This window comes from Chenopodium album, chromosome 23, assembly GCF_948465745.1.
Source record: "Chenopodium album chromosome 23, dcCheAlbu1.1, whole genome shotgun sequence".
Lineage (NCBI taxonomy): Eukaryota > Viridiplantae > Streptophyta > Magnoliopsida > Caryophyllales > Amaranthaceae > Chenopodium > Chenopodium album.
The window spans coordinates 3,870,515-3,891,368 of NC_137856.1; the positions used below are offsets into that span (position 1 = coordinate 3,870,515).

At 34.9% G+C, this 20,854-nt stretch overlaps 2 protein-coding genes and 1 pseudogene across 3 annotated transcripts; 1 reads left to right on the forward strand and 2 right to left on the reverse strand.

The window, feature by feature from the left end:
• Positions 1 to 2,098: 2,098 nt before the first annotated feature.
• Positions 2,099 to 10,737, reverse strand: LOC145606799 (putative methyltransferase PMT7; annotated as a pseudogene). The gene is made up of 7 exons (XR_014105436.1): positions 10,470 to 10,737; positions 7,476 to 7,881; positions 6,098 to 6,387; positions 5,090 to 5,473; positions 3,769 to 4,015; positions 3,530 to 3,668; positions 2,099 to 2,511 (listed from the first exon to the last, which is right to left on the reverse strand). The product of XR_014105436.1 is annotated as a putative methyltransferase PMT7 (transcript).
• Positions 10,738 to 14,129: 3,392 nt separating this feature from the next.
• Positions 14,130 to 14,489, reverse strand: LOC145609619 (uncharacterized). The gene has a single exon (XM_081665068.1). The coding sequence runs from the start codon at positions 14,487 to 14,489 to the stop codon at positions 14,130 to 14,132; it is 360 nt and encodes a 119-aa protein (XP_081521194.1).
• Positions 14,490 to 18,630: 4,141 nt separating this feature from the next.
• Positions 18,631 to 20,355, forward strand: LOC145609620 (uncharacterized). The gene has a single exon (XM_081665069.1). The coding sequence runs from the start codon at positions 18,631 to 18,633 to the stop codon at positions 20,353 to 20,355; it is 1,725 nt and encodes a 574-aa protein (XP_081521195.1).
• The last annotated feature ends 499 nt before the right edge of the window (positions 20,356 to 20,854 follow it).

Consider the following 20,854-nt stretch of genomic DNA (forward strand, 5'->3'; position numbering starts at 1 on the left):
AAATAAATTAAGGGGACTGTTAAACGAACCGTTTATCGAATTTACAAAATAAAAAGAAATAGATATATTTGAGAAAAGAAAAACACGTTTTTTTTAGTTACTTATCCTTTTGTATACCTAATACTTGGACTTATCTCTCCTTTTGTCATCTTCAATTCTGAATTTGCCCAAACAAAAGGAAAAAAATAAAAATAAATTTGTCGTCCATAACTTTTGTTGTATCTAAGCTACGAGTGTAAATGAATTGAGCCGAATAATACTTTATACAATTCATTTAATTTAGGCGAGTCTGAACATGATCCGAGCTTTCAAGCGAACTCAAAAATCTGTTCAAGCTCAGCTCATTTAGTATAATATATGTTCACGAACGGTTCGTGAACGACTCGTTTACTAAACGAGTTGATAAACGAGTGTTTCATGAACAACTTAAACGAGCTTCACTAATAAGCGAGCTTTGTACTTTTGTCATTTGAAAATCTCAACATTAGCATAATAACTAAATCCTAATTACAGACCTAAAAATTAATCTTAATATTAAAAAACTTAAGAGTCAAATTAACAATAATTGTGAATAAATCAATAATTTATGAATATAAATAAACGAGTAGCTCGCAAACATAAATAAACGGGTTGTTCATGAACTTATTTGAACGAGCATATCTATGTTTGTGTTCAAGCTCATTTATTAAACGATTTTCAAAATTTATTCAAGCACGGCTCATTTATCAAATAAACGAATATGAACGAGCTTCAACCGAGCTCAAATCCAAATAGTATTGCGATCGGCTTGGTTCATAACTCCATTTACACCCCTTTTGTATCCTAGCTAGCTTTCTTTCTCTCAATAGGTATTAATCGATAACAATTTGGTACGGAAGCACTATATTGGTAGCATCAAGTTGAGCTGTATTGGATGTTGATAATGTTACTACGTACGACGACCCAACTTCAAATTGTACTAAGAATAGTCATATACTACCTCCGTTAACATTTACTTACAACTTTGGGGTATTATTTGAGAGACATAAAATATTCCAAAGTTGCAAGTATATGTTAACAGAGGTAGTATAACACATGTATAATATGATACCCACTTGCATATTTCTATGGTCATATGAAAGGGAGCCTAATTGGCACATAAATGGTCCTAGTACGATTTGTTGTCAATAGGATGAGATTATATGTCTTGTTCTCTTGTTGTATAGCTTTTACGGAGTACTATTTAGAGTGCTGTACTTGTAAGAAGAAAATTCCTCACAAGTATTTTTATTTTTCCCCACGAGGAAATCCAAATTTCCTCGCTTTATAAGGAAAATAGGAATGTGATTCATAGTTGACTGGACCACCCACAGCTGCAAATCTATTGCAATAATTCCTTATCCTAGCATGACTTCCTCTTAAAACTTATCATGATTTTTTGGGTGTTTGGAGAGCCCTTAGGGCGAGTGATGGGAATCGATCCCAAGATCACCTGACACCTGAAAGAGAGTTCTAACCAATTGTGCTTTCCCTCACTATCTGATAACTAGAGACAACAATTTAGTCGGGATTCGACCCTACTTTGCCCGATTCGAGGAAAAAAATTCGCTCTGAGTCCAACTCTGTTAAAATAATATGACTCCAAGTCAAAGGAGGGTCGGAGTCGAATCCTACAAAAAATTCGTGAAAAAAAATCCAACTATTGTCCGACTCCTACCCTGATGGATTGTGGATTTGGGTGTGGATCGTGGTGGTAGTAGGTTTGGGTTGCGAGGAACCAAATAGCTCAATTTGTCAAAGTATATTGAGAAAAAAAAAAAAAAAAAAAAAAAAAAAGAAAAAAAAACTCAAAGTCGGCTCATTTCGGAGTTGGAGGTTGGTTATTGAAGTTGGGTCGAAGTCAAAGTTGGGTGTCAGATTTAGCCTCTGACTTCCTCTAGGGTCAGAGTCGGATTTAGTATAATCCGCTTCAAGTACGACCCATTGCAATCTTTACTTATAACTTACCATGATCAATGGTCTTGACTTACCATGTCATTGCTCATATGCACCAAGTCATACTAGGGTAAGGATACCACATGTTGTACCTTTGAGACAAATTGTAAATGAATATAGATCTAGACATAGATTAAGCGAAGGCAAAAGTCTTGTTTACAATATTGATCTTCTTACCTAGATTGCCTTGATTTATGTAAAGAGGAAAGATAAATTAATTAAATGTTATTCATACACCCAATTACAAAATGCTTCTTTGTCTACTCTTCCTTAATCCCAAATCTCACACCTATTATATACTTCGACTTGAAATATCCAGGGCGTTCTGGGGAGTATTTGTATTAACGACCAGTCCGTATTTCGTTTAACACAAATCTTTCAAACAATTGCCCAGAATTTTTTCTGGCAAACGAGTACAGATTCGTTTTCATTTTGTTTGTTTTGCATCTGGTATGAACTCACATCCCAAAGGAACTTCGGTGCAAGATCCTTTATTCTCGAAATGATTAATTCTCCATCCCTGATAATTATAAATCCCTGCATATAAAACATTCCACTTCAGGACTTGAGTTGGTAACAAAATCTAAAGGATGTTTGTGTAGTTATGCTTTCTTCCCATCATCAATATATATTCTTTCCCCTAAATGACATATCAAGCCCTAAACGCCTTACAAATTGTCTACCCACAAGAATGGACACAAAACAGATTGCCCTGAGCAAAGTTTGGCATGAAATAGGCTAACTAACTGTACACAAGACCAGCCTATTTCTGTACTGTACATACAAAACACATTGCTATAGAAGTGCATAAACAATGAGTGTAAAAGCCCTCGGTTCAATGTTGAAGGTGAGAGGATATTTTCAATAGACCCCCTAAAAGATACAAGTACAATCAACAGAAAGAAGATATTACATGTTCTTTGACTTGAGTATTTAGAATGATGCTCAATACCCAGCTGGGCATGCTCAAAGATTTCTCAAGTGTGTGCTTTTGGTCGGGAAGGGTTTGGTTTGTGAGTTCTCCTTTTTACAGAATTGTAAAGGACCCCCATCTTCTCTAATATGTCTGGTAACCAAAAAATAGATTCTTATTGAATTGCAATTTCATTTTTATAGAAAACAAAATGTTATCCTCCGACCCAAACACTGGACCCTGCAGGATTTTTAAATCTATCCTGTCAAGCCAACATAGATGAGATTTCACTTGATGAGCACCCAGGATCTTTATGGCTTGGTACAAGTATTTTGTTTGTAGGTGTCATGTCCAAGGGAAGGTGGAATATTTGAACAGTCTTATACGTCTTTAATCACCAAACCATGTTACTTGTATGTGCTATGCATGCTTTATTAGGATCAGTTACATGTTTGAGCAATCTCATAAGACCGTCACTAATCACTAAACCATGTTACTTGTATGTGCTATGCATGCTTTATTTTGTAAAAAGTTATGATCATAGGACCTTTTATGACGCGTGTATAACTCACTTTCAGAAAGGTGTACCAGAAAATTAAAGTGGAGAATATTGTAAAAATTGAGACAATAATTAAATGGTACCTCAGGTCTCAGAATACGATCCATCTCCAGCATGATATCCTCAAGCAAACAATTCTTGTTGTGATCTTTGTAATGAGAGAAAAGATAACTCGAGTGCAAAAGATCATAAGATCGAGGATAAGTTGAAAATGGCTCACACCTAAACAAAAAGCATTTATAAACTTTGGTTAAAAATTGCTGATCTACAAACTCACCATTGAGTTGATAACAACAGCAGATGTAGTATACTAGTTTCTTACCAATCATGAAAAGCACCGAGCAAACCTCTACTGTAAATAGCAGTCAACGTATCATCCGCGGTTGAAGGAACCACATTCATAACCCAAACAGGATATGAGTTTAAAGCTGCAGCAAAACCACCCCAGAGGGCATTCATATCCATGACATTTCGAATCTGTGTCTTGCTAACATTCATCAACATCCAATACTGCTCAACTTGATTCTTCCAAAATACTGAGTCCATAGTAAATTGCTCTCGATTAACACCTATTGAAGTCATGCAAAAGGGGTCAAGTCACCCATACACATACATAGATGATGACTTGTCCTAATTACCAAGAAAGAAAATGGTTATCTATATAACTACAATTTTTCACTGGGAAGTTTTTATTGCTACTAGCCCTATTTCTTGTACATTGTTAGAAATATTTGGCAGTCACGAAAAAAAAAATAATAAGTAAACAAACAAAATCAATCAATCAAAGCCTTAATTCCATAATAAATAAACAAAAAATAAAGGAAATTTTTTTATTAGACCTGTATCTGTTAAAACAAAGTTGCAATATTTGTTATATTTTGTTAAAAAATGTTAAATGAGTATCATCTAAGGCTTTGTTCTCTTAGTCTAAAATAAGGTGTACTGAATTTTCTAAAGTCTTGTCTGCTCTGGTTTGAACTTTTGTAATCTGTTCTGGTCTAGTCTAATCTGATTGTCTAATATGACTGAACTTTGACCTTAGTTGTACATCAAAGTGTAAGAAAAATTATCATCAATTGGGATCTTGTTAGATTCGTCTCAATGTGTATTTTTCAAATATCTAATATCTTTCTATAATTTTTACAAATACAAAAATGAAGATGTTATTTTTAAGCAAACCGAAATAAGATCTGGTCCGGTCTAGTTTGACGTTTTCTGGTAATTTATACAGTTATCAAAAAGAGATGATTTAGTTGCATGAGAAAAAGTACACAAGTTAATTATACTTTACACCCTAATCCACTGAAAAATGTAAAGAAATCAATTAAGTCATTCAATATATCTTAACAAAATGGGCTTTAAAAACTGCACCAAGTAATTCAAGCTATTTCTTTATATCTAGCTACCTGATACACCTGATAGGTCTTCATACACGGTGTGGTAAGATTCTCCAGTCTAGTCTGCCTTACAACTTAACCAATGCAAGCATTCATTTATTTCTACGATATCACCCTAGTTAATTTATTCCAAAAGTTGACAAAAAAATTTAGGAAGCACATTTTTTTGAGACATTAACTGAGAAAAGCAAGACATCATTAATTTATTCGATTTTAATAGATTATAGAATTAGATGAATAACATACCTAGTCTACTGAGACTCTCAGAATACACAGAAAGACGCTCTGGCTGTGGAGGAAGTTTATCAGAATTTGCTAGTTCACCACTCAAGGTTACACAATTCTTCAGTGGTTTATTCCATTATGGCTTTGAATCATTGGTTGTGTCACATATTTGTACCAGGTTTTGTTCCGCATTCTGCTGGACACATGTTTGATCCCCTGGTTTAACCCAGATTGCTGTTTGAACCTTTTTAGCTATGAGTTTCCAACACATGGCTGTTGTTATATTCACCAACTTATCCCATATCATGGGGTAATCTTTATCTTTTCTGTATGCTGGTGGGGCAGAGTATACAAAGTATCCATTTGGCCTTAAAAGGCGGTCAACTTCTCTCAGCAGGATGCCATCTGCATATATTGTACAAAGTAAATTATTTCATTGTATTGTGAAAGCATAGTTAGGATAATAAATTGGCACAACAAAATTTCAGTAAATAAAACGCTTTACAATTGTATCTACCACAGTTAAACATTCATTATATAACACGCTTGCTCCAACAAAGACAAAATGATATGAATTACCAAGACAACATGGTTTATTCTTGTTCTGTCACTAGGCACTAGGCAGGGATTGGAATCATGGGATACTTTTAGTAAATGAGAGAGTTAAGTGATTCTAGTTGAGGGTGTAAGAGCATAAACAACCTTGACAAGCCTAACATACTACACCAAAAACCAAAAATCTAAAAGAATTTTACAAAAAAAGCAAAGAATTCAGCACTCACTAACAGGCCCAACATCTTTCATAAGAAACAAATAGAGAACTTCACGTAATGTTATTGAAATATTGAACAAAGAAGATCAACGAATATCTTCCACTTCTTTCACCAAAAATTAATCCGCTAGATACCACTTATTGACAACGGAATACAATCTAACTACATGTATGTATGACGTGATTCCATACATAGACATCAGATATATGTCTCAAAAGAAATGTGAGAGCCAGAAAAGAAATATTAAGTAACTAACCATTTTCATGCCAATCAACACGGCATCTTGAACAATGTATCATTTCGAATGAGCTTGTGGGATAAGGAAGTTGTTTTGTAGATATGGCAGCAATCATTGCACCAATTCCTCGTTCTAAAGCAAACTGAATCTGGTTCTCATGCCCATCTTTGGGGGCAAAGGACATTGTTTGTATATCTAATGGCAGTAGATATGCTCCAAAGCTGGCAACACCACAGCCAACATCTAGAACCTGAAACACCCCTGCATTACGGAGATCACCTGTCTCATTAGTGGTCATATTTCCTAACCTGCATAAAGAATTAAGTCAGCAGATCAATTATCTGCAAGACAGCACTGAAGGCCTTAAACCATTACATAGTCATGGTGCGGAGGTCTTGGCAGATGAAGCACTAGAAATATAAGGACATGAACAAAAATTGACAGTAAAACCATAATAAACAATTTCTATACCCAATACTAGGCCTATTCAACTAGGTGGGTCAGGGGACGGGCACATAGGGGCAGACCTTGATAAACATTAGTATGGAGTTATGGACTGAGGCAAGATATCTGACCCAGGCTTGCTTGAACTTAAAGGGCCACCCAAATAAATACAAACAAGGGATATGTCAGCACTTAAATGGGCCCTAATATACTATTTTCAAGGTTCATGCTCCTCACCACCGTCCACCGATAAATTCAAGAATCTCTTTGACCATCTTCTCTCTCTCTCTCTCTCTCTTCTTTCTTTCTTTCTTTTTTTTTTTTTCCCCGCTTTCTCATATTTCCAACGGCTCCATTTTTGCTCTCCTCCTATACTCTTCATAGTTTACCCCCTTCCTTCAGTAATATCCAGGATTCTTTAAGTCACCTAACTTCTCTCTGATTCTGAGTATGAGAGAGAGTGAGTTGAAGACTTCTATACATTCATCTAAACATCTGTACAAAATGAGATATTGATGAAATTGGCTTATGAATATGTGTAGATTCATGAGTTTATAATGTTTGTCCCTCAATTTTAATTTTTTTAGATTTTGAGTTGATATGTTGATTTGTTCTGGATGAATAAGAAAAGCTACGGGTTCAAGGGAAAGAAGGCAAGGTTGCCCTGGGAAACATACATAAAGAAGTTACCCTTTAACAACCCGCCCCAACCTATTGAAGGCCCCGTCACCAGCCCGACCCTTTTACAGGATATTTCGGCTCCAATCAGTTTAAATATTGGGACGGGGCAGAGTCTTAATGGGCCATAGTCAGTTGAACAGCTCTACCCAAAAGCCAAAACCATGATGGATAAGCTACCAAGCACAGGGCATGATTGCTATAACCCACAAAGACTAATATTTACAATGTATCTATCCTAGAGTAAAGATGATGTAAAGTTGTGGATGTTCACCTTTGAATGTATTCAACAGCTCCATGCTTGAAATGAGTACCACCACCGGGAAACCACCACAACTGCCCCTTCTCATGAACCCAATTTTGACCTCCTTTCACTTCTGCAAGGTGAGTATGATTCACATTACTCCGCCAGACATAATCCCTGCTGAGTGGCCACCTGATTGGTATTTTATAATCCTTAGGGGGTGGTATCAAATAGAATAAGCGCTTGTCAAGAGGAGGGCAGTGCCTCTCCAGTTCCTCTTTCCTCGAAAGATCTAGAGATGGGAGCAAATCTTTCACATAAGAAGGATCGTGGCGAGGTATATGTTCATTTAAGTTGATTGGGCATACATTCATCCCTGATTGAGAGATCAACAATGGTGTCCTTCAATAACTAAGAACAACTCTATTTGTAAAGCCTGAGGAATCAGCAACATATGTAGTAGTGTCAATTGCACAATATCTAGATCAATGAAGCTATCAAATAAATAAGGAAGAAAAAAAAAAAAGAGAAAACAAAAGCTGATATTGCAATTAATATATTATCATTTGTGCACTACCTAACAATCTACTACGTATCTTCAAAATGCGTACAGTATAGTGCACTCCTGGTAATTACCACAGTAAACATGGTCTCTTAATTATATTTTGCTAGATTTGGATTCCATAGCTGTTCTTCAAAAGTGATGAAAGAACTGTGGAAAGTTATACAAATCAGATAAAAAACTATTTTCATTACATTTGCAGAACAACATTTCAAACAAGTGAAAATCAAAGATTTCCATACACTTCTATAATATTACTTTTCTATTGATTTCTGTAGTTTTATAATTGGCTTCTAAGCAGAGCTTTAGCCTTTCAAAAGATAATGGTACTGAATCAAGTGGATGTTATGAGGAAAAGACTCATTGGCCATTGCTGCTCTTGGACAGTGCAAGAACCCAAAACTTTTATGATATTGTGGTCATTTACTAGTCGGGGGAAAGTGATACAAGATGTTAAAAGACTCTGTCATCATAGGGTTCACTTTGAGGCCAAGTCGCTTCTCCAATCCTTTGGCATGTGGCTAATTTCAGTTCAACCATCCTGTCACTATCTCAATTAGTCCTTTTGATTAAAGAACAACGCCTTAACTCTTCGACAACATGACTAACTTAAGTCTTAACCACACCAAACACCACTAGAAAAATACAAGAAAAACCCATACATTTACCATGAAAACCCACCAACCCCCTCCTAAAATTCATCCAACAACCACTACAGCCACCAGTCTATATCCTACCACCCAAACCCTTAGCAGACCCTCCATAGAAGACTCATGTCACAACTGAGAACGAGGACGTTAACGATGAGAGCACGGAGGAGACTTTTTAACCTTTTAACAGTCAAATTTAGTCCCAAGTGATAAATTCATAACCTCTGTTTGACTGTGACCACCAAGGAGTTATGGTGGTTCTAGACTTCTAGTAGTTCCAAGTAGTTAGTGGTGGGCTTGGTGGTAAAGGCAGTGGGTAAACAGAGAGACAATGGCGGTACTGGAATCAAAGAAGAAAGAGAAGGGCAGTGGTAATTGGTGAAAGTCTTTTTTATGTATAACAAACAGCATGAGAAATGAGGGGGTTTTCTTTGGCCCAAATGGTCAAACATATACACTCCCTAGTCCCATTTACAACAAATGGCTTATCATAATGTCTGTCACAAAACCAAGAATAAAAGAGGAGCAGTGAACAAGGAAGTTGACACACACTATACAATTTAATTTACCAAATCTACAATTGGAAGCTAGACTTGTTGATCATTGCTCTTGGACGCACATTTGATATTGAGGGGGTCAGCGGGTCACCCTTTTGTTATTGGCACAATAGGGGCCTACTTGACAGTGCTATATCCCTCTATTATTACTACCATGTTTCAAGCAAGATGCCAATGTTACATAAAAGAATCCACAACATCCCAATTCCCAAAGGTACAAAGCTTCTTCTGCAACCTTTTTTTATTTTTATTTTTTTTTCATTAACCTTTCCCAATCTAAATGCAAATCGTCCTATAGGTAAATAGTCACATGGGAAGAGTAGGAAGGATCCTGTAGACAGATTCAGCGGACATGGTCATTTCCTAGCCCTATGTACCCTCATAACAAAATTTATATAGCAACAAGTCTTCAAGGATTACATCAACAAGTTTAATGGTTTCCATAAATGCATAATCTCATACTATAGCAGTGTACTTTCTTCCTTCACCCAAAATATTGAGATCGATTTGTGGGGCACTGGGCATCAAGGGGATCGACTATTCCAGTCATGTTGCATACTATCGAAAAAATATCTACCTCACACTCTACTCAGCTAGGAGCAAAAATCAACAAAGCAATTGAGGGAGACACGACTCAATTTATCATAAGCTTGGAAGTGGAAACATTGCTTCAAGAAGCTGCCAAAATTTCAAATGCTATCCCAAATCGAAAAATATGGGGAAGCAAGTGGTTTCTACCCAGCTCTAAGATCCATAAAACACACCATGATCCACTGATCCACCTCCCTATACCCAATCTCTACATTTCAATTAATGCTTCACCTTCCAAGACATTGAAGTATATTGATGAAACAACAACCAATCTTCGACCCGCTACGCCCTGCCCAATAACCAGGCCTGCCAATCTACCACTAAGTATCATAATTACAAAGCTCAGAAATTCATTGCTTGAGCTAATCAACAATGTCTATTCCAAGGTTGCACAATATTCTTAACCAATTAAACAAATTGAACATTATAAAATCAAACTTATATCCATTAACTTTTCTACGGAGTACAATTAATTTTCTACTTAAGCTCATAACACAAACATCCAACAAAATCCCAGCAGCAAAATACAATAAACAACATACTAACATTAAATTAAATCAATTTACAGAAATATTGAACTTAAATGCAAGAAATATAAAAATTGAATCTTTAATGATAGAAAATTATAAAGATTGGATTTTTAAGCAAAAATTGAGAAAATTACCAGTAGAAAAGTTGGAGGAAGTGGGTATTTCCAAAAGAGGGGCATTATTGGCAAAGAGGGTGCCTCCATAAAAAGCGGCAGCAATCAAAATCAAACCCACCATCAACATTTGGCCCCCTTTGGAATCTGGAAACATCCTGTTAATTCCCATAATTTTCTGGGAAAATTCAGTGAGATCTGCAATTTGAGTGGGGGAAGAAGAGAGAGAAGGAAACAGTGTCAGAGAACAAGGGGAATTGGAGATACAAGAATTGTTTAAGGAAATTTAACAGTGTAAAATTAGGAAGAACATTAAAAACAGTATTTAGAATTGAGAAATTTGAATTAAATACGTGAAGTTGTTTGTGATATAGTAACTTGCTCTTTTATGTGGCTAGATACACCGTGTAGTTAGTTATTATGGAAATTATTTTGTCAATGTTATAGGGATTATTCAGTCAATATTTTAAGGGTTACTCGTTCAGCGTTATAGTTGTTATCTCGCCAGTGTTATAAGGGCTATGCGTTTTGTGTTATAGAGGTTACTCCGTCAATATTATAATGGGTTATTCTAGTGCCAACTGTTGGCTTGTCGGAAAAAAAAAAAAAAAAAAAAAACGTGTTGTCGCACAATATACATTATGCATATATTTTTTGTTTCGATGATTATTGAATTAATAATAAGGTAGTTAGCTGATTTTAAAAAATATAAATAAACAATTTGAAGAATTTTTAAAAAGGAAAATAGTGGAACTTATGGTGGCGATATTATTTTAAAAAAAGTGCACGTAATTTTGGAAAAAAAATGTGCAATTATTGTAATATTGGTGTTTCTAAAAAAAAATTGGACAACATAGGTAGTTTTTTGGGGTAGTGTGTGTAAGGAAAAATAATAATGGAAGTTTTTTTTGGAGGGTTTTTATTTTTTAAAAAAAAAAGACAGGTGGAAGTTATTTATAGGGCAAAAAAAAACAAAGGAAATGGAAAAATTTAAAAATAAAAATTAAAAAAAAAAAAAAAAAAAAAAGGGAGTGAATGAGAATTGAGAGATTGGATTTTGGAGTGTTGTGGTTAAAAGTTGGAAAAACCACTCTACAATTATAATGTAGATAGTATTCTCTTTTTGATGATTTTTCACCTTTTTTTTTTTTTTTTTTCTACTTTAACATCAATTCTCAATACTTTCTCTTTCCCAATTCCCAACCACTTTTTCTTTCTCTCTATCTCTCTCTCTATCTCTCTCTCTAACCCCATATGCATATTTATACTCACAATTATTAGTTTTAAGGAATCTTTAACTTTTTTGATTCCCGTGCAAAATGAGAAATAGACATGTAATAAAGGGACGGGGGAGTAAGATTTAAATTAAATTGAACTAAATTAAAATTAAAGTGTTGTTTAATTTTAATTTTATGTGTTGTACGACATTTTATCTTGAGTAAAGAAGTAATTTTAACATTACAAAAAAAAAAGAAATACGAAGTAGTTGATGCTAATATAAGCGGAGTCGATCAATAACAACTCAATAATTACAAAACAAAGCTTGGTTAATGAGGAACTCACCTTGTGACGTTGAGATCAAAAATTCGAGCCCCACCAACTGCAATTGCTTGGGGGTAGAGTGAAACCCGTACATCCCCCCCTCTACTATCAAGCGTTGACCTGTAGAGTTGGGGTAGTTAATTTGTGATAGGTATTGATTCAGTAGGGTCATTCATCTTATCTTAAAAAAAAATAACAACTCAATAATTGACTGATTTACTCCGTATTATTTTTGGATATTACTCAATGCTATTATTAAATGATCATGTTACATCTAACACCTAAGTACCTAACTCCTCTCCTACACCTACGGCCATGACGATCATCTTCCCCTCCACCGCCACCGCCACCTAGCTAATTGCCTCTACTTTTACAGATGCCGACCTCTCCCCCCCACCGAAAACCATCCCTATTCAGTGGCGGACTTTGAACAAATTTTCTTCGAGGCCCTACATTTTTTTTTTTTTTTTGTGAAAAGAGTGATATATTATGAGTTATACTTTTGTCTCAAATTAAATACAACTACAATATTGGCCATTGGAGAATCCTAGCCCTTGCTGGTCATAGAGAAGATTCGTTGTTGCTCTTTTCCCTCTCCGTTGTCGAAATCTACACCCTGAAAACCACCTCTTCAGCTCCCCCCACCGAAACCACCCCCTTCTCTCCCCCAACCATCAAAAACCACCCCTTTTCCCTTGCCCATTGCCCAATACCACCCGCCCCCCTCCCCACCATCCAAACTGATTGCCTTTTTTCTCCCACATGGCCAAATACGAAATACCTCCGCCTCTCCTCCCAAACCACCGAAACGCTCCTCACCCCACCATAAAATGATCCGTAGTGGTGGTCTCACTATCTCATAGTGTTGGGGGAGACAGACAAGGGTTCGTTGGTGTTGGTAGTAAAGAAAAAATAAAGTGGGAAAAAAAAAACCATTCATCTAGTCATTAGTCATCTTGGTTGTTTCAATATTTTAGGATAAACTAATCAAAGCTTGGTTCGTGGAGGCGGATGCTTCGTTCAGGCGGATGCACTGCACGGTTCGCATGATGCATCCGCTCCAAAATACAAAAAGGCGGAATATACATGCAGGTGTATACTAATGTGCATGGGCATATAAAAGAACATAGTGTTCATTTATAATGCACATGGACATATACATAAAAGAACATAGTGTTTATTTATAATGTACATTAGATTTTTGTGCAACAATTTTGTATATATTTTTTTTTTTTTTGAAAGAAATTTTGTATAATGACACTTTTTCTCTCCAAACAAAACTTCAAACCCATTTATGTTCCTCAAACCTCAAGCAAAATTTCAAGAAATTCGAAATTTTGAGTCCAAAATTGTTCAAGATGACATATAAAAACGAAAGGTAAGACCAAATTCGACATTCATACTTGTTTATTTTAAGTTTGAGTGTTTGTTCTTTATAAATTTGATTGAAAATTGTAATATTTGATTTTATTGGGAATTATATTGCGATTTTGATGAAATTTTGTTGTTGCAATGAGAAATAAAATGAAGTTCTTGAAGAAGAACGACCAATTAATACATTTTGAAAGAAGAAAGCAAGCAAATAGACAAATTTAGAAAAAGTTGTAGATCCAAATAATACAATGTACATTAAACTACAGTAAAATGTTCTTTTTCATATACTTATATGATCCAAATAATACAATGTATATTAAACATGTAACCAACATTATAAAACATACGAAGTATGTTCATTAGAATATATTACAATGTACATTATAATACAGTAAAATGTACTTTTTCATATACATACATGATCATTTATACCAAATGTACATGTACTATATGTACTATATGAATAATGTTCATTTAGGCAGGATTTTTTTAAAAAAAGTGACGGTAGATAAAGATGATGTTAGCATACTACAAGTATGTTTTAGTAACAATTAACACATATTTGTCAAAAAAAAAAAAAACAAAACAATTAATACATAGATTAATTTATTTTGCTTATCTCGTTATTCCTTGTTTTTGTTCGTTGCGGTTCGAGGTTCAAAACCCGGGCATAAGTCCCGAGGCTAAATCATGCTAACAATGTTGAGTCAATGACCCAACAAAAGTTACAAAACTTCAGGCCATGAATTGTAATTGTAACGATTATCAAGCCCAACTAATGAAAGGGGAAGCAGCCCAGATTTCTCCTGTAGATGTGAAATACAAAACACTCCTTGCTATAGTATGATCTACTGAGTGCAAGAGATAGCTAGTAATCATAGCATTGCACCTATCCCAAGCTTGTATCTCAGGACCAGAAATAGGCCTAGATAAACTTCCATAAACAAAACACAACTTATTCTTAGCTGAAAAAGCAATTATCATGCTTCTCCTCCATTCATTATAACAATCACCATTGAATTTCTCTATAACTAATGAATTAGCTGGATTCTCAGAAGGATGAATAAAATATACAGAAGAAGGATCATTCGTTAGAACAACAGGAGATCCAGAATCTCCGGCCATTATAGAATCAAAAAATGATTGCAGAAATCAAATTGAAGATGAACAAACAAATTCCAGAATTAACAAACAAAATGCAGGAGAGATCAAGCAATCAACAGGATGAAATCAAATGATTGAAGGACAAAAAATGAAGAAGTCAATCGAGTTGCAGATCCATACCCGTTCTGATACCATAAAGAAGTTGATGAAAAAATTCAATAATCAAACAGTGAAATTAAGCAAAACGGAACAACTTCATTGATTGAATCAATCGTTCTTACAAATTTGTGATGATTACATCATAAATCTATCAATAGAGAAAATTTGTCAAAAATAACACCACCTTTGGGCAGTCTTCCAATAATAGCACCACCTTTTGATTATTCCAGAATAACTCCACCTTTCACATGTATTTTCCAAAAATGAAAAAAACTGGTTGGTAACATGTTTTACTAGTGACACGTGTCACAATGTAATTGGTCAATTATTTTTATTAATTTTTTTAAAAAAACCTAAGTAATTAAAAGAAAGTTAAAATTAAAAAAAAAAACCCCACCACCTAGCCTCCCTGCCACCGCAGCCCCCACCCTCGCCGCCCTTGCCGCCGATCGACCTCCCCAGCTAGCCTTCCTCCTCCCTTGAACGACACCCTCCACTCATTCCCCCACCCTTAAACAACCCATCACCGAAACCCTAGCCTACGGAAATTAAGAGAGAAAGTCGAAATTGAAAAAGGAAGGAGCGAGGGAGGGGGCCGAAATCGGAAAAAGGGAAGAGGGGAAAGGGCCATAAAGGGGTAGGGAAGGGGAGAGGGTGGTGCAAAGGGGTCGAGAAGGGGAGGAGGGTGCCGAAAAGGGATAGGGAAGGGGAGGGGGTGACGGAAATGGGTTGGTAAAGGGGAGGGGGTGCTGGAAAGGGGGTTGGAAATTAGGACGGGGGCCGGGGAGAGGATTGTTTCAGGTGGATGGTTTTGGGTGTGGTTGGTGGATGCCGATGAAAGGTGGTGGATGCCAGTGAAAGTCGTGGGAAGGGTTTTTTTTTATTTTTTTGTTTTTTATAAAGTTATTTCAAAATCAAAAATTAAAATAAATAAAATGACCAATTTAACTAGAACACGTGTCCCAGGGTAACCTGTAAAATAGGTTACCGATTTTTTGTTTCATTTTTGGCAAATACATGTGAAGTGTGGTGTTATTCTTGAATAATCAAAAGGTGGTGCTAAGATTAGAATATCGTCCAAAGATATTGTTATTTTTGACAAATTTTTCTAACTTTTAAGCTTTTTTTGATCTAGTATTTGTGAGACAGATAATTGAAAACAAGGATAAGGTAAGAGGTTCCTTATCTTCAAGTAGAACGTGGAGTCGTGCGTGGGTCAATTTAAGAGGTTCCTTATTGTTTTCAAAAAAAATAAAAAAATAAAAAATAAAAAAATAACTATATCCTTATTACTTCATTTAAAGAAATAAACTACGAGTTGTTTTGCTGAAAGCAATGCTACACGTATTACAAAAATTAAGTGAGTGATTATAATTATTAGAAGCTTAAGTATTCTATAACGTGCAATTCGTTGGAGAAGATATTGTATACAATTATACAAGTATAAACAATACGAGTAGATAGCAAATGCAATTTCCTAGAAATCTGCAATCAGCCTTTCAATGCTTTTAATAGTTTAATTTAACGTTTTGCTTATTGGGATTTGATTGCGTATTAAAAATTGTGAAGTAACGAATACTAGTAATAGCATTGATCCACGCACGACTCCACGTACGTTCTACACCTTGCATGTGAGTCTCAAGACTCAAGTCATGGCTTGTCTATAAATACTGAATTGAAATGCTTAAACAGTACAACAACAAGCATTATATCCTCAAATCATCTAACTTAATTAGCAAGCTATACTCATTAAGGGTACTATATACTCTCTTCGATCTTTTCCTCTTCCTCCCTATGAGATCATACACTCTACTCCTTCAGTTTATTTTTATTAGTTTTATTTATTATATTTCAAGATCTAATATTTACTATCTAGCTATAGTCATATGAAAAGTTGTTATATTTGTCTCTATTTAATTTTAAAATATAATATTTTAATATTTTTTGTACGATACATTGCATCATGTGAAGAAAAAAAATTAAAAAGGACTGATAAAAAATTACTCCGTATATATAAATTATTAGTATATTAATATCAATGCTAAAGCTAATGATCGATGTTTTTTTTATTTTTTAGAACCACAAAGTATTATTACGGTTAGACTCTGCACTCTTCACCTTATTTTTGCAGAATTAAATATTTGTTGAACAACTAACTTTTATTAATAATAACATTTGCTTTTGTTACTGATTCTTATTGATTAAAAACACTTTTTGCTGAGGTAATTTTTTTTTTTTTAAAATTTTTGAGATTAAATTATTTTTATTAAACCTAATTTATTATATGTATGAATAATATTTGCATAGGTGAAGAGAACAAGGTTTTATTACTCTTTAATTTGAATAAAATGCTATTGTAGAACGAATTCCTATGCTTCTAATCTTCTATCCATGTTATATTAACGAACAATGAATAAAAATGTTGTTGTTTTCCAAATAGGACATAACAAAGGGGGTTGCCCAGTTAATCTTTATGATTAACAAACTTTGTCAATCTTTTATGCCATGTCAGAAGTTGGAGTAGGTGGATGTCGACTCAGCAGCCGAGTCAGAAGTAGAACAATACACATTGGCATATTATTTGTAAACGGCGCTAGCTGCTGTTACTTATAGGAGTTGTTCTTGATTGACGGTGGAAAATGACTTTATTTGCATGCATTTAATGTTGGTAGCCAATGGTAGGTGGTGTTTACTGCTTTGCTGTTTTCCAAGTGATGTAATAATTGTCTTCTTGCTTCATTCCAGTAGAATTTGACCCTCAAATTAAAATAAACTTTTGAATTTAAAACACAAAAAGTCAAAAATATAGAATTATGGTAAAAAATATACTCCCTGAGTCCCCTTTTGATAGTCCCTTATGAGCAAATTTTAGTCCCAAAATGTTCACCTCATTTGTTTTTTCCAACAATCATAAATATAGTTTTTTTACCAAAATTCCCTCCAATTTGCAACAATACTTGTGCAAATTTATACTTCGTATTTCCCATGTAAATTTTGTTTTCTCATGTACTTTTATTATTTTCTCTCTCTACTTTTTTGCATACTCAATGTCAATTTACTTTTTCAATGTACTTAATTAACTATTCTTATTTGTGTTTATTAATTCCCGTGAAAAATGCCCATAAGGGGCTATCAAAAGGGACGGAGGGAGTATATTGTCAAAAAAAACAAAAATATAGAATTATTGCAATAATTTCTATTTATTTGAATTTGATTAAAATATACAAACTACAAAATATTATACTCGTATTTGAATATTGTTTATTCGTTAAATTTGACTATCTTATGTAAATGTTTTATGCTTTTTTATTAAAATATAAATTTACTATTCGAAATATATACTTGTACTTTTTTTTTTTTTGAAATTTATATACTTGTACTTTTGTTTTTAATATATGTAACATACCCATTTTCACGGTATTTAAGAAAAATGTACTCGTACCTCACATGATTTAAAATATATATAGGGTTAAATGATTGATAAGAGTATGTGGGTCATGGGCTTTAAATAAAAAATTTTACAACTTAAAAAAATATATATACTCCCTCCGTCCCCTAATTTTGGTCACTTTTGCAAAAAAAACACGGGAATTAAGGAAAATTAAACAAAGTACATGGAAACTCAAACTCAATCATTTGTAAAACAAAAAAAAAAAGAGAGAAAATGCTGCATTAAAAAAGGGGCGGATTACAAGAGAAACCAATGGGTTTTTCTGTCTTTATTACACAGCCAATGAAACAATTGGATTTCATTACAAATCCATGTGATTATCTGTTAACCAATCAAATTAGAAGAAAAAATGTAGCCAGCCAATAAAATTAAAGTACATAGATTGCTGACTATACACATCAATAATCTACAATTATAAAAACCCTTTCCTCTCATTTTTTCAAATCATTTGAGAGGGAATTACACTGTGAATTTTACAGAGTGAACAACAAAAAAAATTTGGACAAAAAAAAAAATCGAACCCCAAAAAAACATCATTGCCTCCTAATCAAAATGGCTTCAGACTTCTTTTTCGATTTGAACGATGATTTGGCACAGGCTGCTGCTGCTTATGATGCTGAAATGGCAGATGTTTTTGAGTATGATCTTAACTTTGCTGATGAAGATAAGAGTGAAACAGAGAGGGAGTATGAACATCACATAACTGGTTCAACAGAGGCAGCTCAACAAACAGGCAACCAACATGAGACAGAGGATTTCAACCACACTCAGCAAGCAGCAGGAAATCAGCAACAACAAGATAACAACAACAACATTGAGCAAGGTCATCATCAGCTAAGGAGGCTCAGTAGTGGGGCCAGACTCAACATATTAATATGGCTGCTGACAAGGTCAAAAGATGGGAAACTTAAACATGGATCCATAAAAGAAGCATCCATTCATTTTAATCTGTGCACAAGAACAATTCTCAGAATCTGGAAGAAGGGAAAGCAACAAAGAGAAGCAAATCAGGACTACAACATGTCAACAGGATTTCACAACTGTGGAAGAAAGAGAATCATCTCAATTTCAAATGAAGACATCAGGGCAGTGGCAATGGGGAACAGATCATGCCAAAGGGACTTAGCCACAATGCTTAATGTGAGCAAAAGCACAATCCAAAGAATGATAAAAAGAGGGGAGATCAGACCACACACAAATGCATTGAAGTCAAAGCTTACACTTGCAAACAAACTTGAAAGGCTCAGATTCATTCTGAACAACATCATAGGTGATTCACCAGGCACAAAAAGAGTATACCATTCAATGTACAACACAGTTCACATTGATGAAAAGTGGTTTACTTTGACAAAGAAAACACACAGAGCATACTTAGCAAATGGGGAAAGAGGGCCACACAGAGTCATGCAATCATCCAAATTCATTCCCAAGTTCATGTTCCAAGGAGCAGTTGCAAAACCATGGTACAATGCAGAGAAAGAGGTCATTTGGGATGGAAAAATTGGAATGTTTCCTTTTGCAAAGAAAGAACCAGCATTAAGAAACTCAAAGAACAGGAAGAAAGGAGACATGGTGACTAAGATCATTGATCCAATCAACAGGGAAGTGTCAAGATGGATGTTAATTGAAAAAGTAATTCCAGCCATTATGGCAAAATGGCCACAAACAGGTCATCACAACACAATATACATTCAGCAAGATAATGCAAAGGCACATATCACTCAAGATGATCCTATTTGGCAAGAGAATTGTGAACAGCCAGGGTTCACTTTTATTTTAACTCAGCAGCCACCAAACAGTCCAGATTTGAATATTCTGGACTTGGGGTTTTTCAGAAGCATACAGTCACTTCAACACAAGAAAATGGCTAAAACTCCAGATCAGTTGATCAAGGCTGTGGAGGATGTATTTGAAGAGCTACCTCCAAATAGGCTGTTCAAGGTGTGGGTGACTTTGTGCCACACCATGAACCAAATTCTGAAAAACAGAGGTTCTAACAGGTTTGAGCCTCCTCATGTGAATAAGAAAAAACTTGAAAGAGAGGGTAGACTACAAGATGACATAGAAGCTCCTATGTGGGCTGTGATTGATGCATGGGAGAGAGTATACATGGATAAGCCAGATTCAGGTGATGAAGAAGACATTGAGGAGCACCACAGTGAGAACACACAGGCAAATGAAGAACATAACACACAACAAACTGGGAACACAGAGCCTTATAGGCCTGTTATGGCTAATGATCATGAGGTATCTACCTCAAATTTTAATGGAAACTAATGCATGGTGGAGCAAGTGTTTAGAGTTTATGGGAGTAATTTAAAGTATAGCAAATGTAAGGGGGTCACTTAAATGTAAGGGGGGTCACTTAAATGTAATTTGTAAGCAAGTCAAAATTAATGAAATGCAACATGCCTTTTGATTATGCAAAACTTAGTGCTCATAAAATGTCATTGCACTTTTTTTAACATAACTCAGACTGTCCCCAAGCATCATTGACAACTCAAACAAACAAGTTCACTAACATTCTATAGTCAGCAAAGGAAATAACTCAGTATGATGCTGAATTATCTTCTAAGGACAGCAGAATGAAAGGGCAGTTACAGTTTGGTGTCTCAACAAAAAAGACTCATCATAGTAAAAAAACAGAAGGGTCTCAGTGCTTAGTACAAATGTATATCATTGAAGGAACAAGGGAATAAAAGCTACAACAGTTACACATAAGATAATTCATCAACCCAACAGGAGAGTGCAGCACAATATAAAGAAACATGGCAAA

What these genes read in the sequence shown, in the direction of transcription:
- LOC145609620 (XM_081665069.1), top strand. Translation starts at nt 18,631, where the DNA reads ATGGCTTCAGACTTCTTTTTCGATTTGAACGATGATTTGGCACAGGCT.
- LOC145609619 (XM_081665068.1), bottom strand. Translation starts at nt 14,489, where the DNA reads ATGGCCGGAGATTCTGGATCTCCTGTTGTTCTAACGAATGATCCTTCT.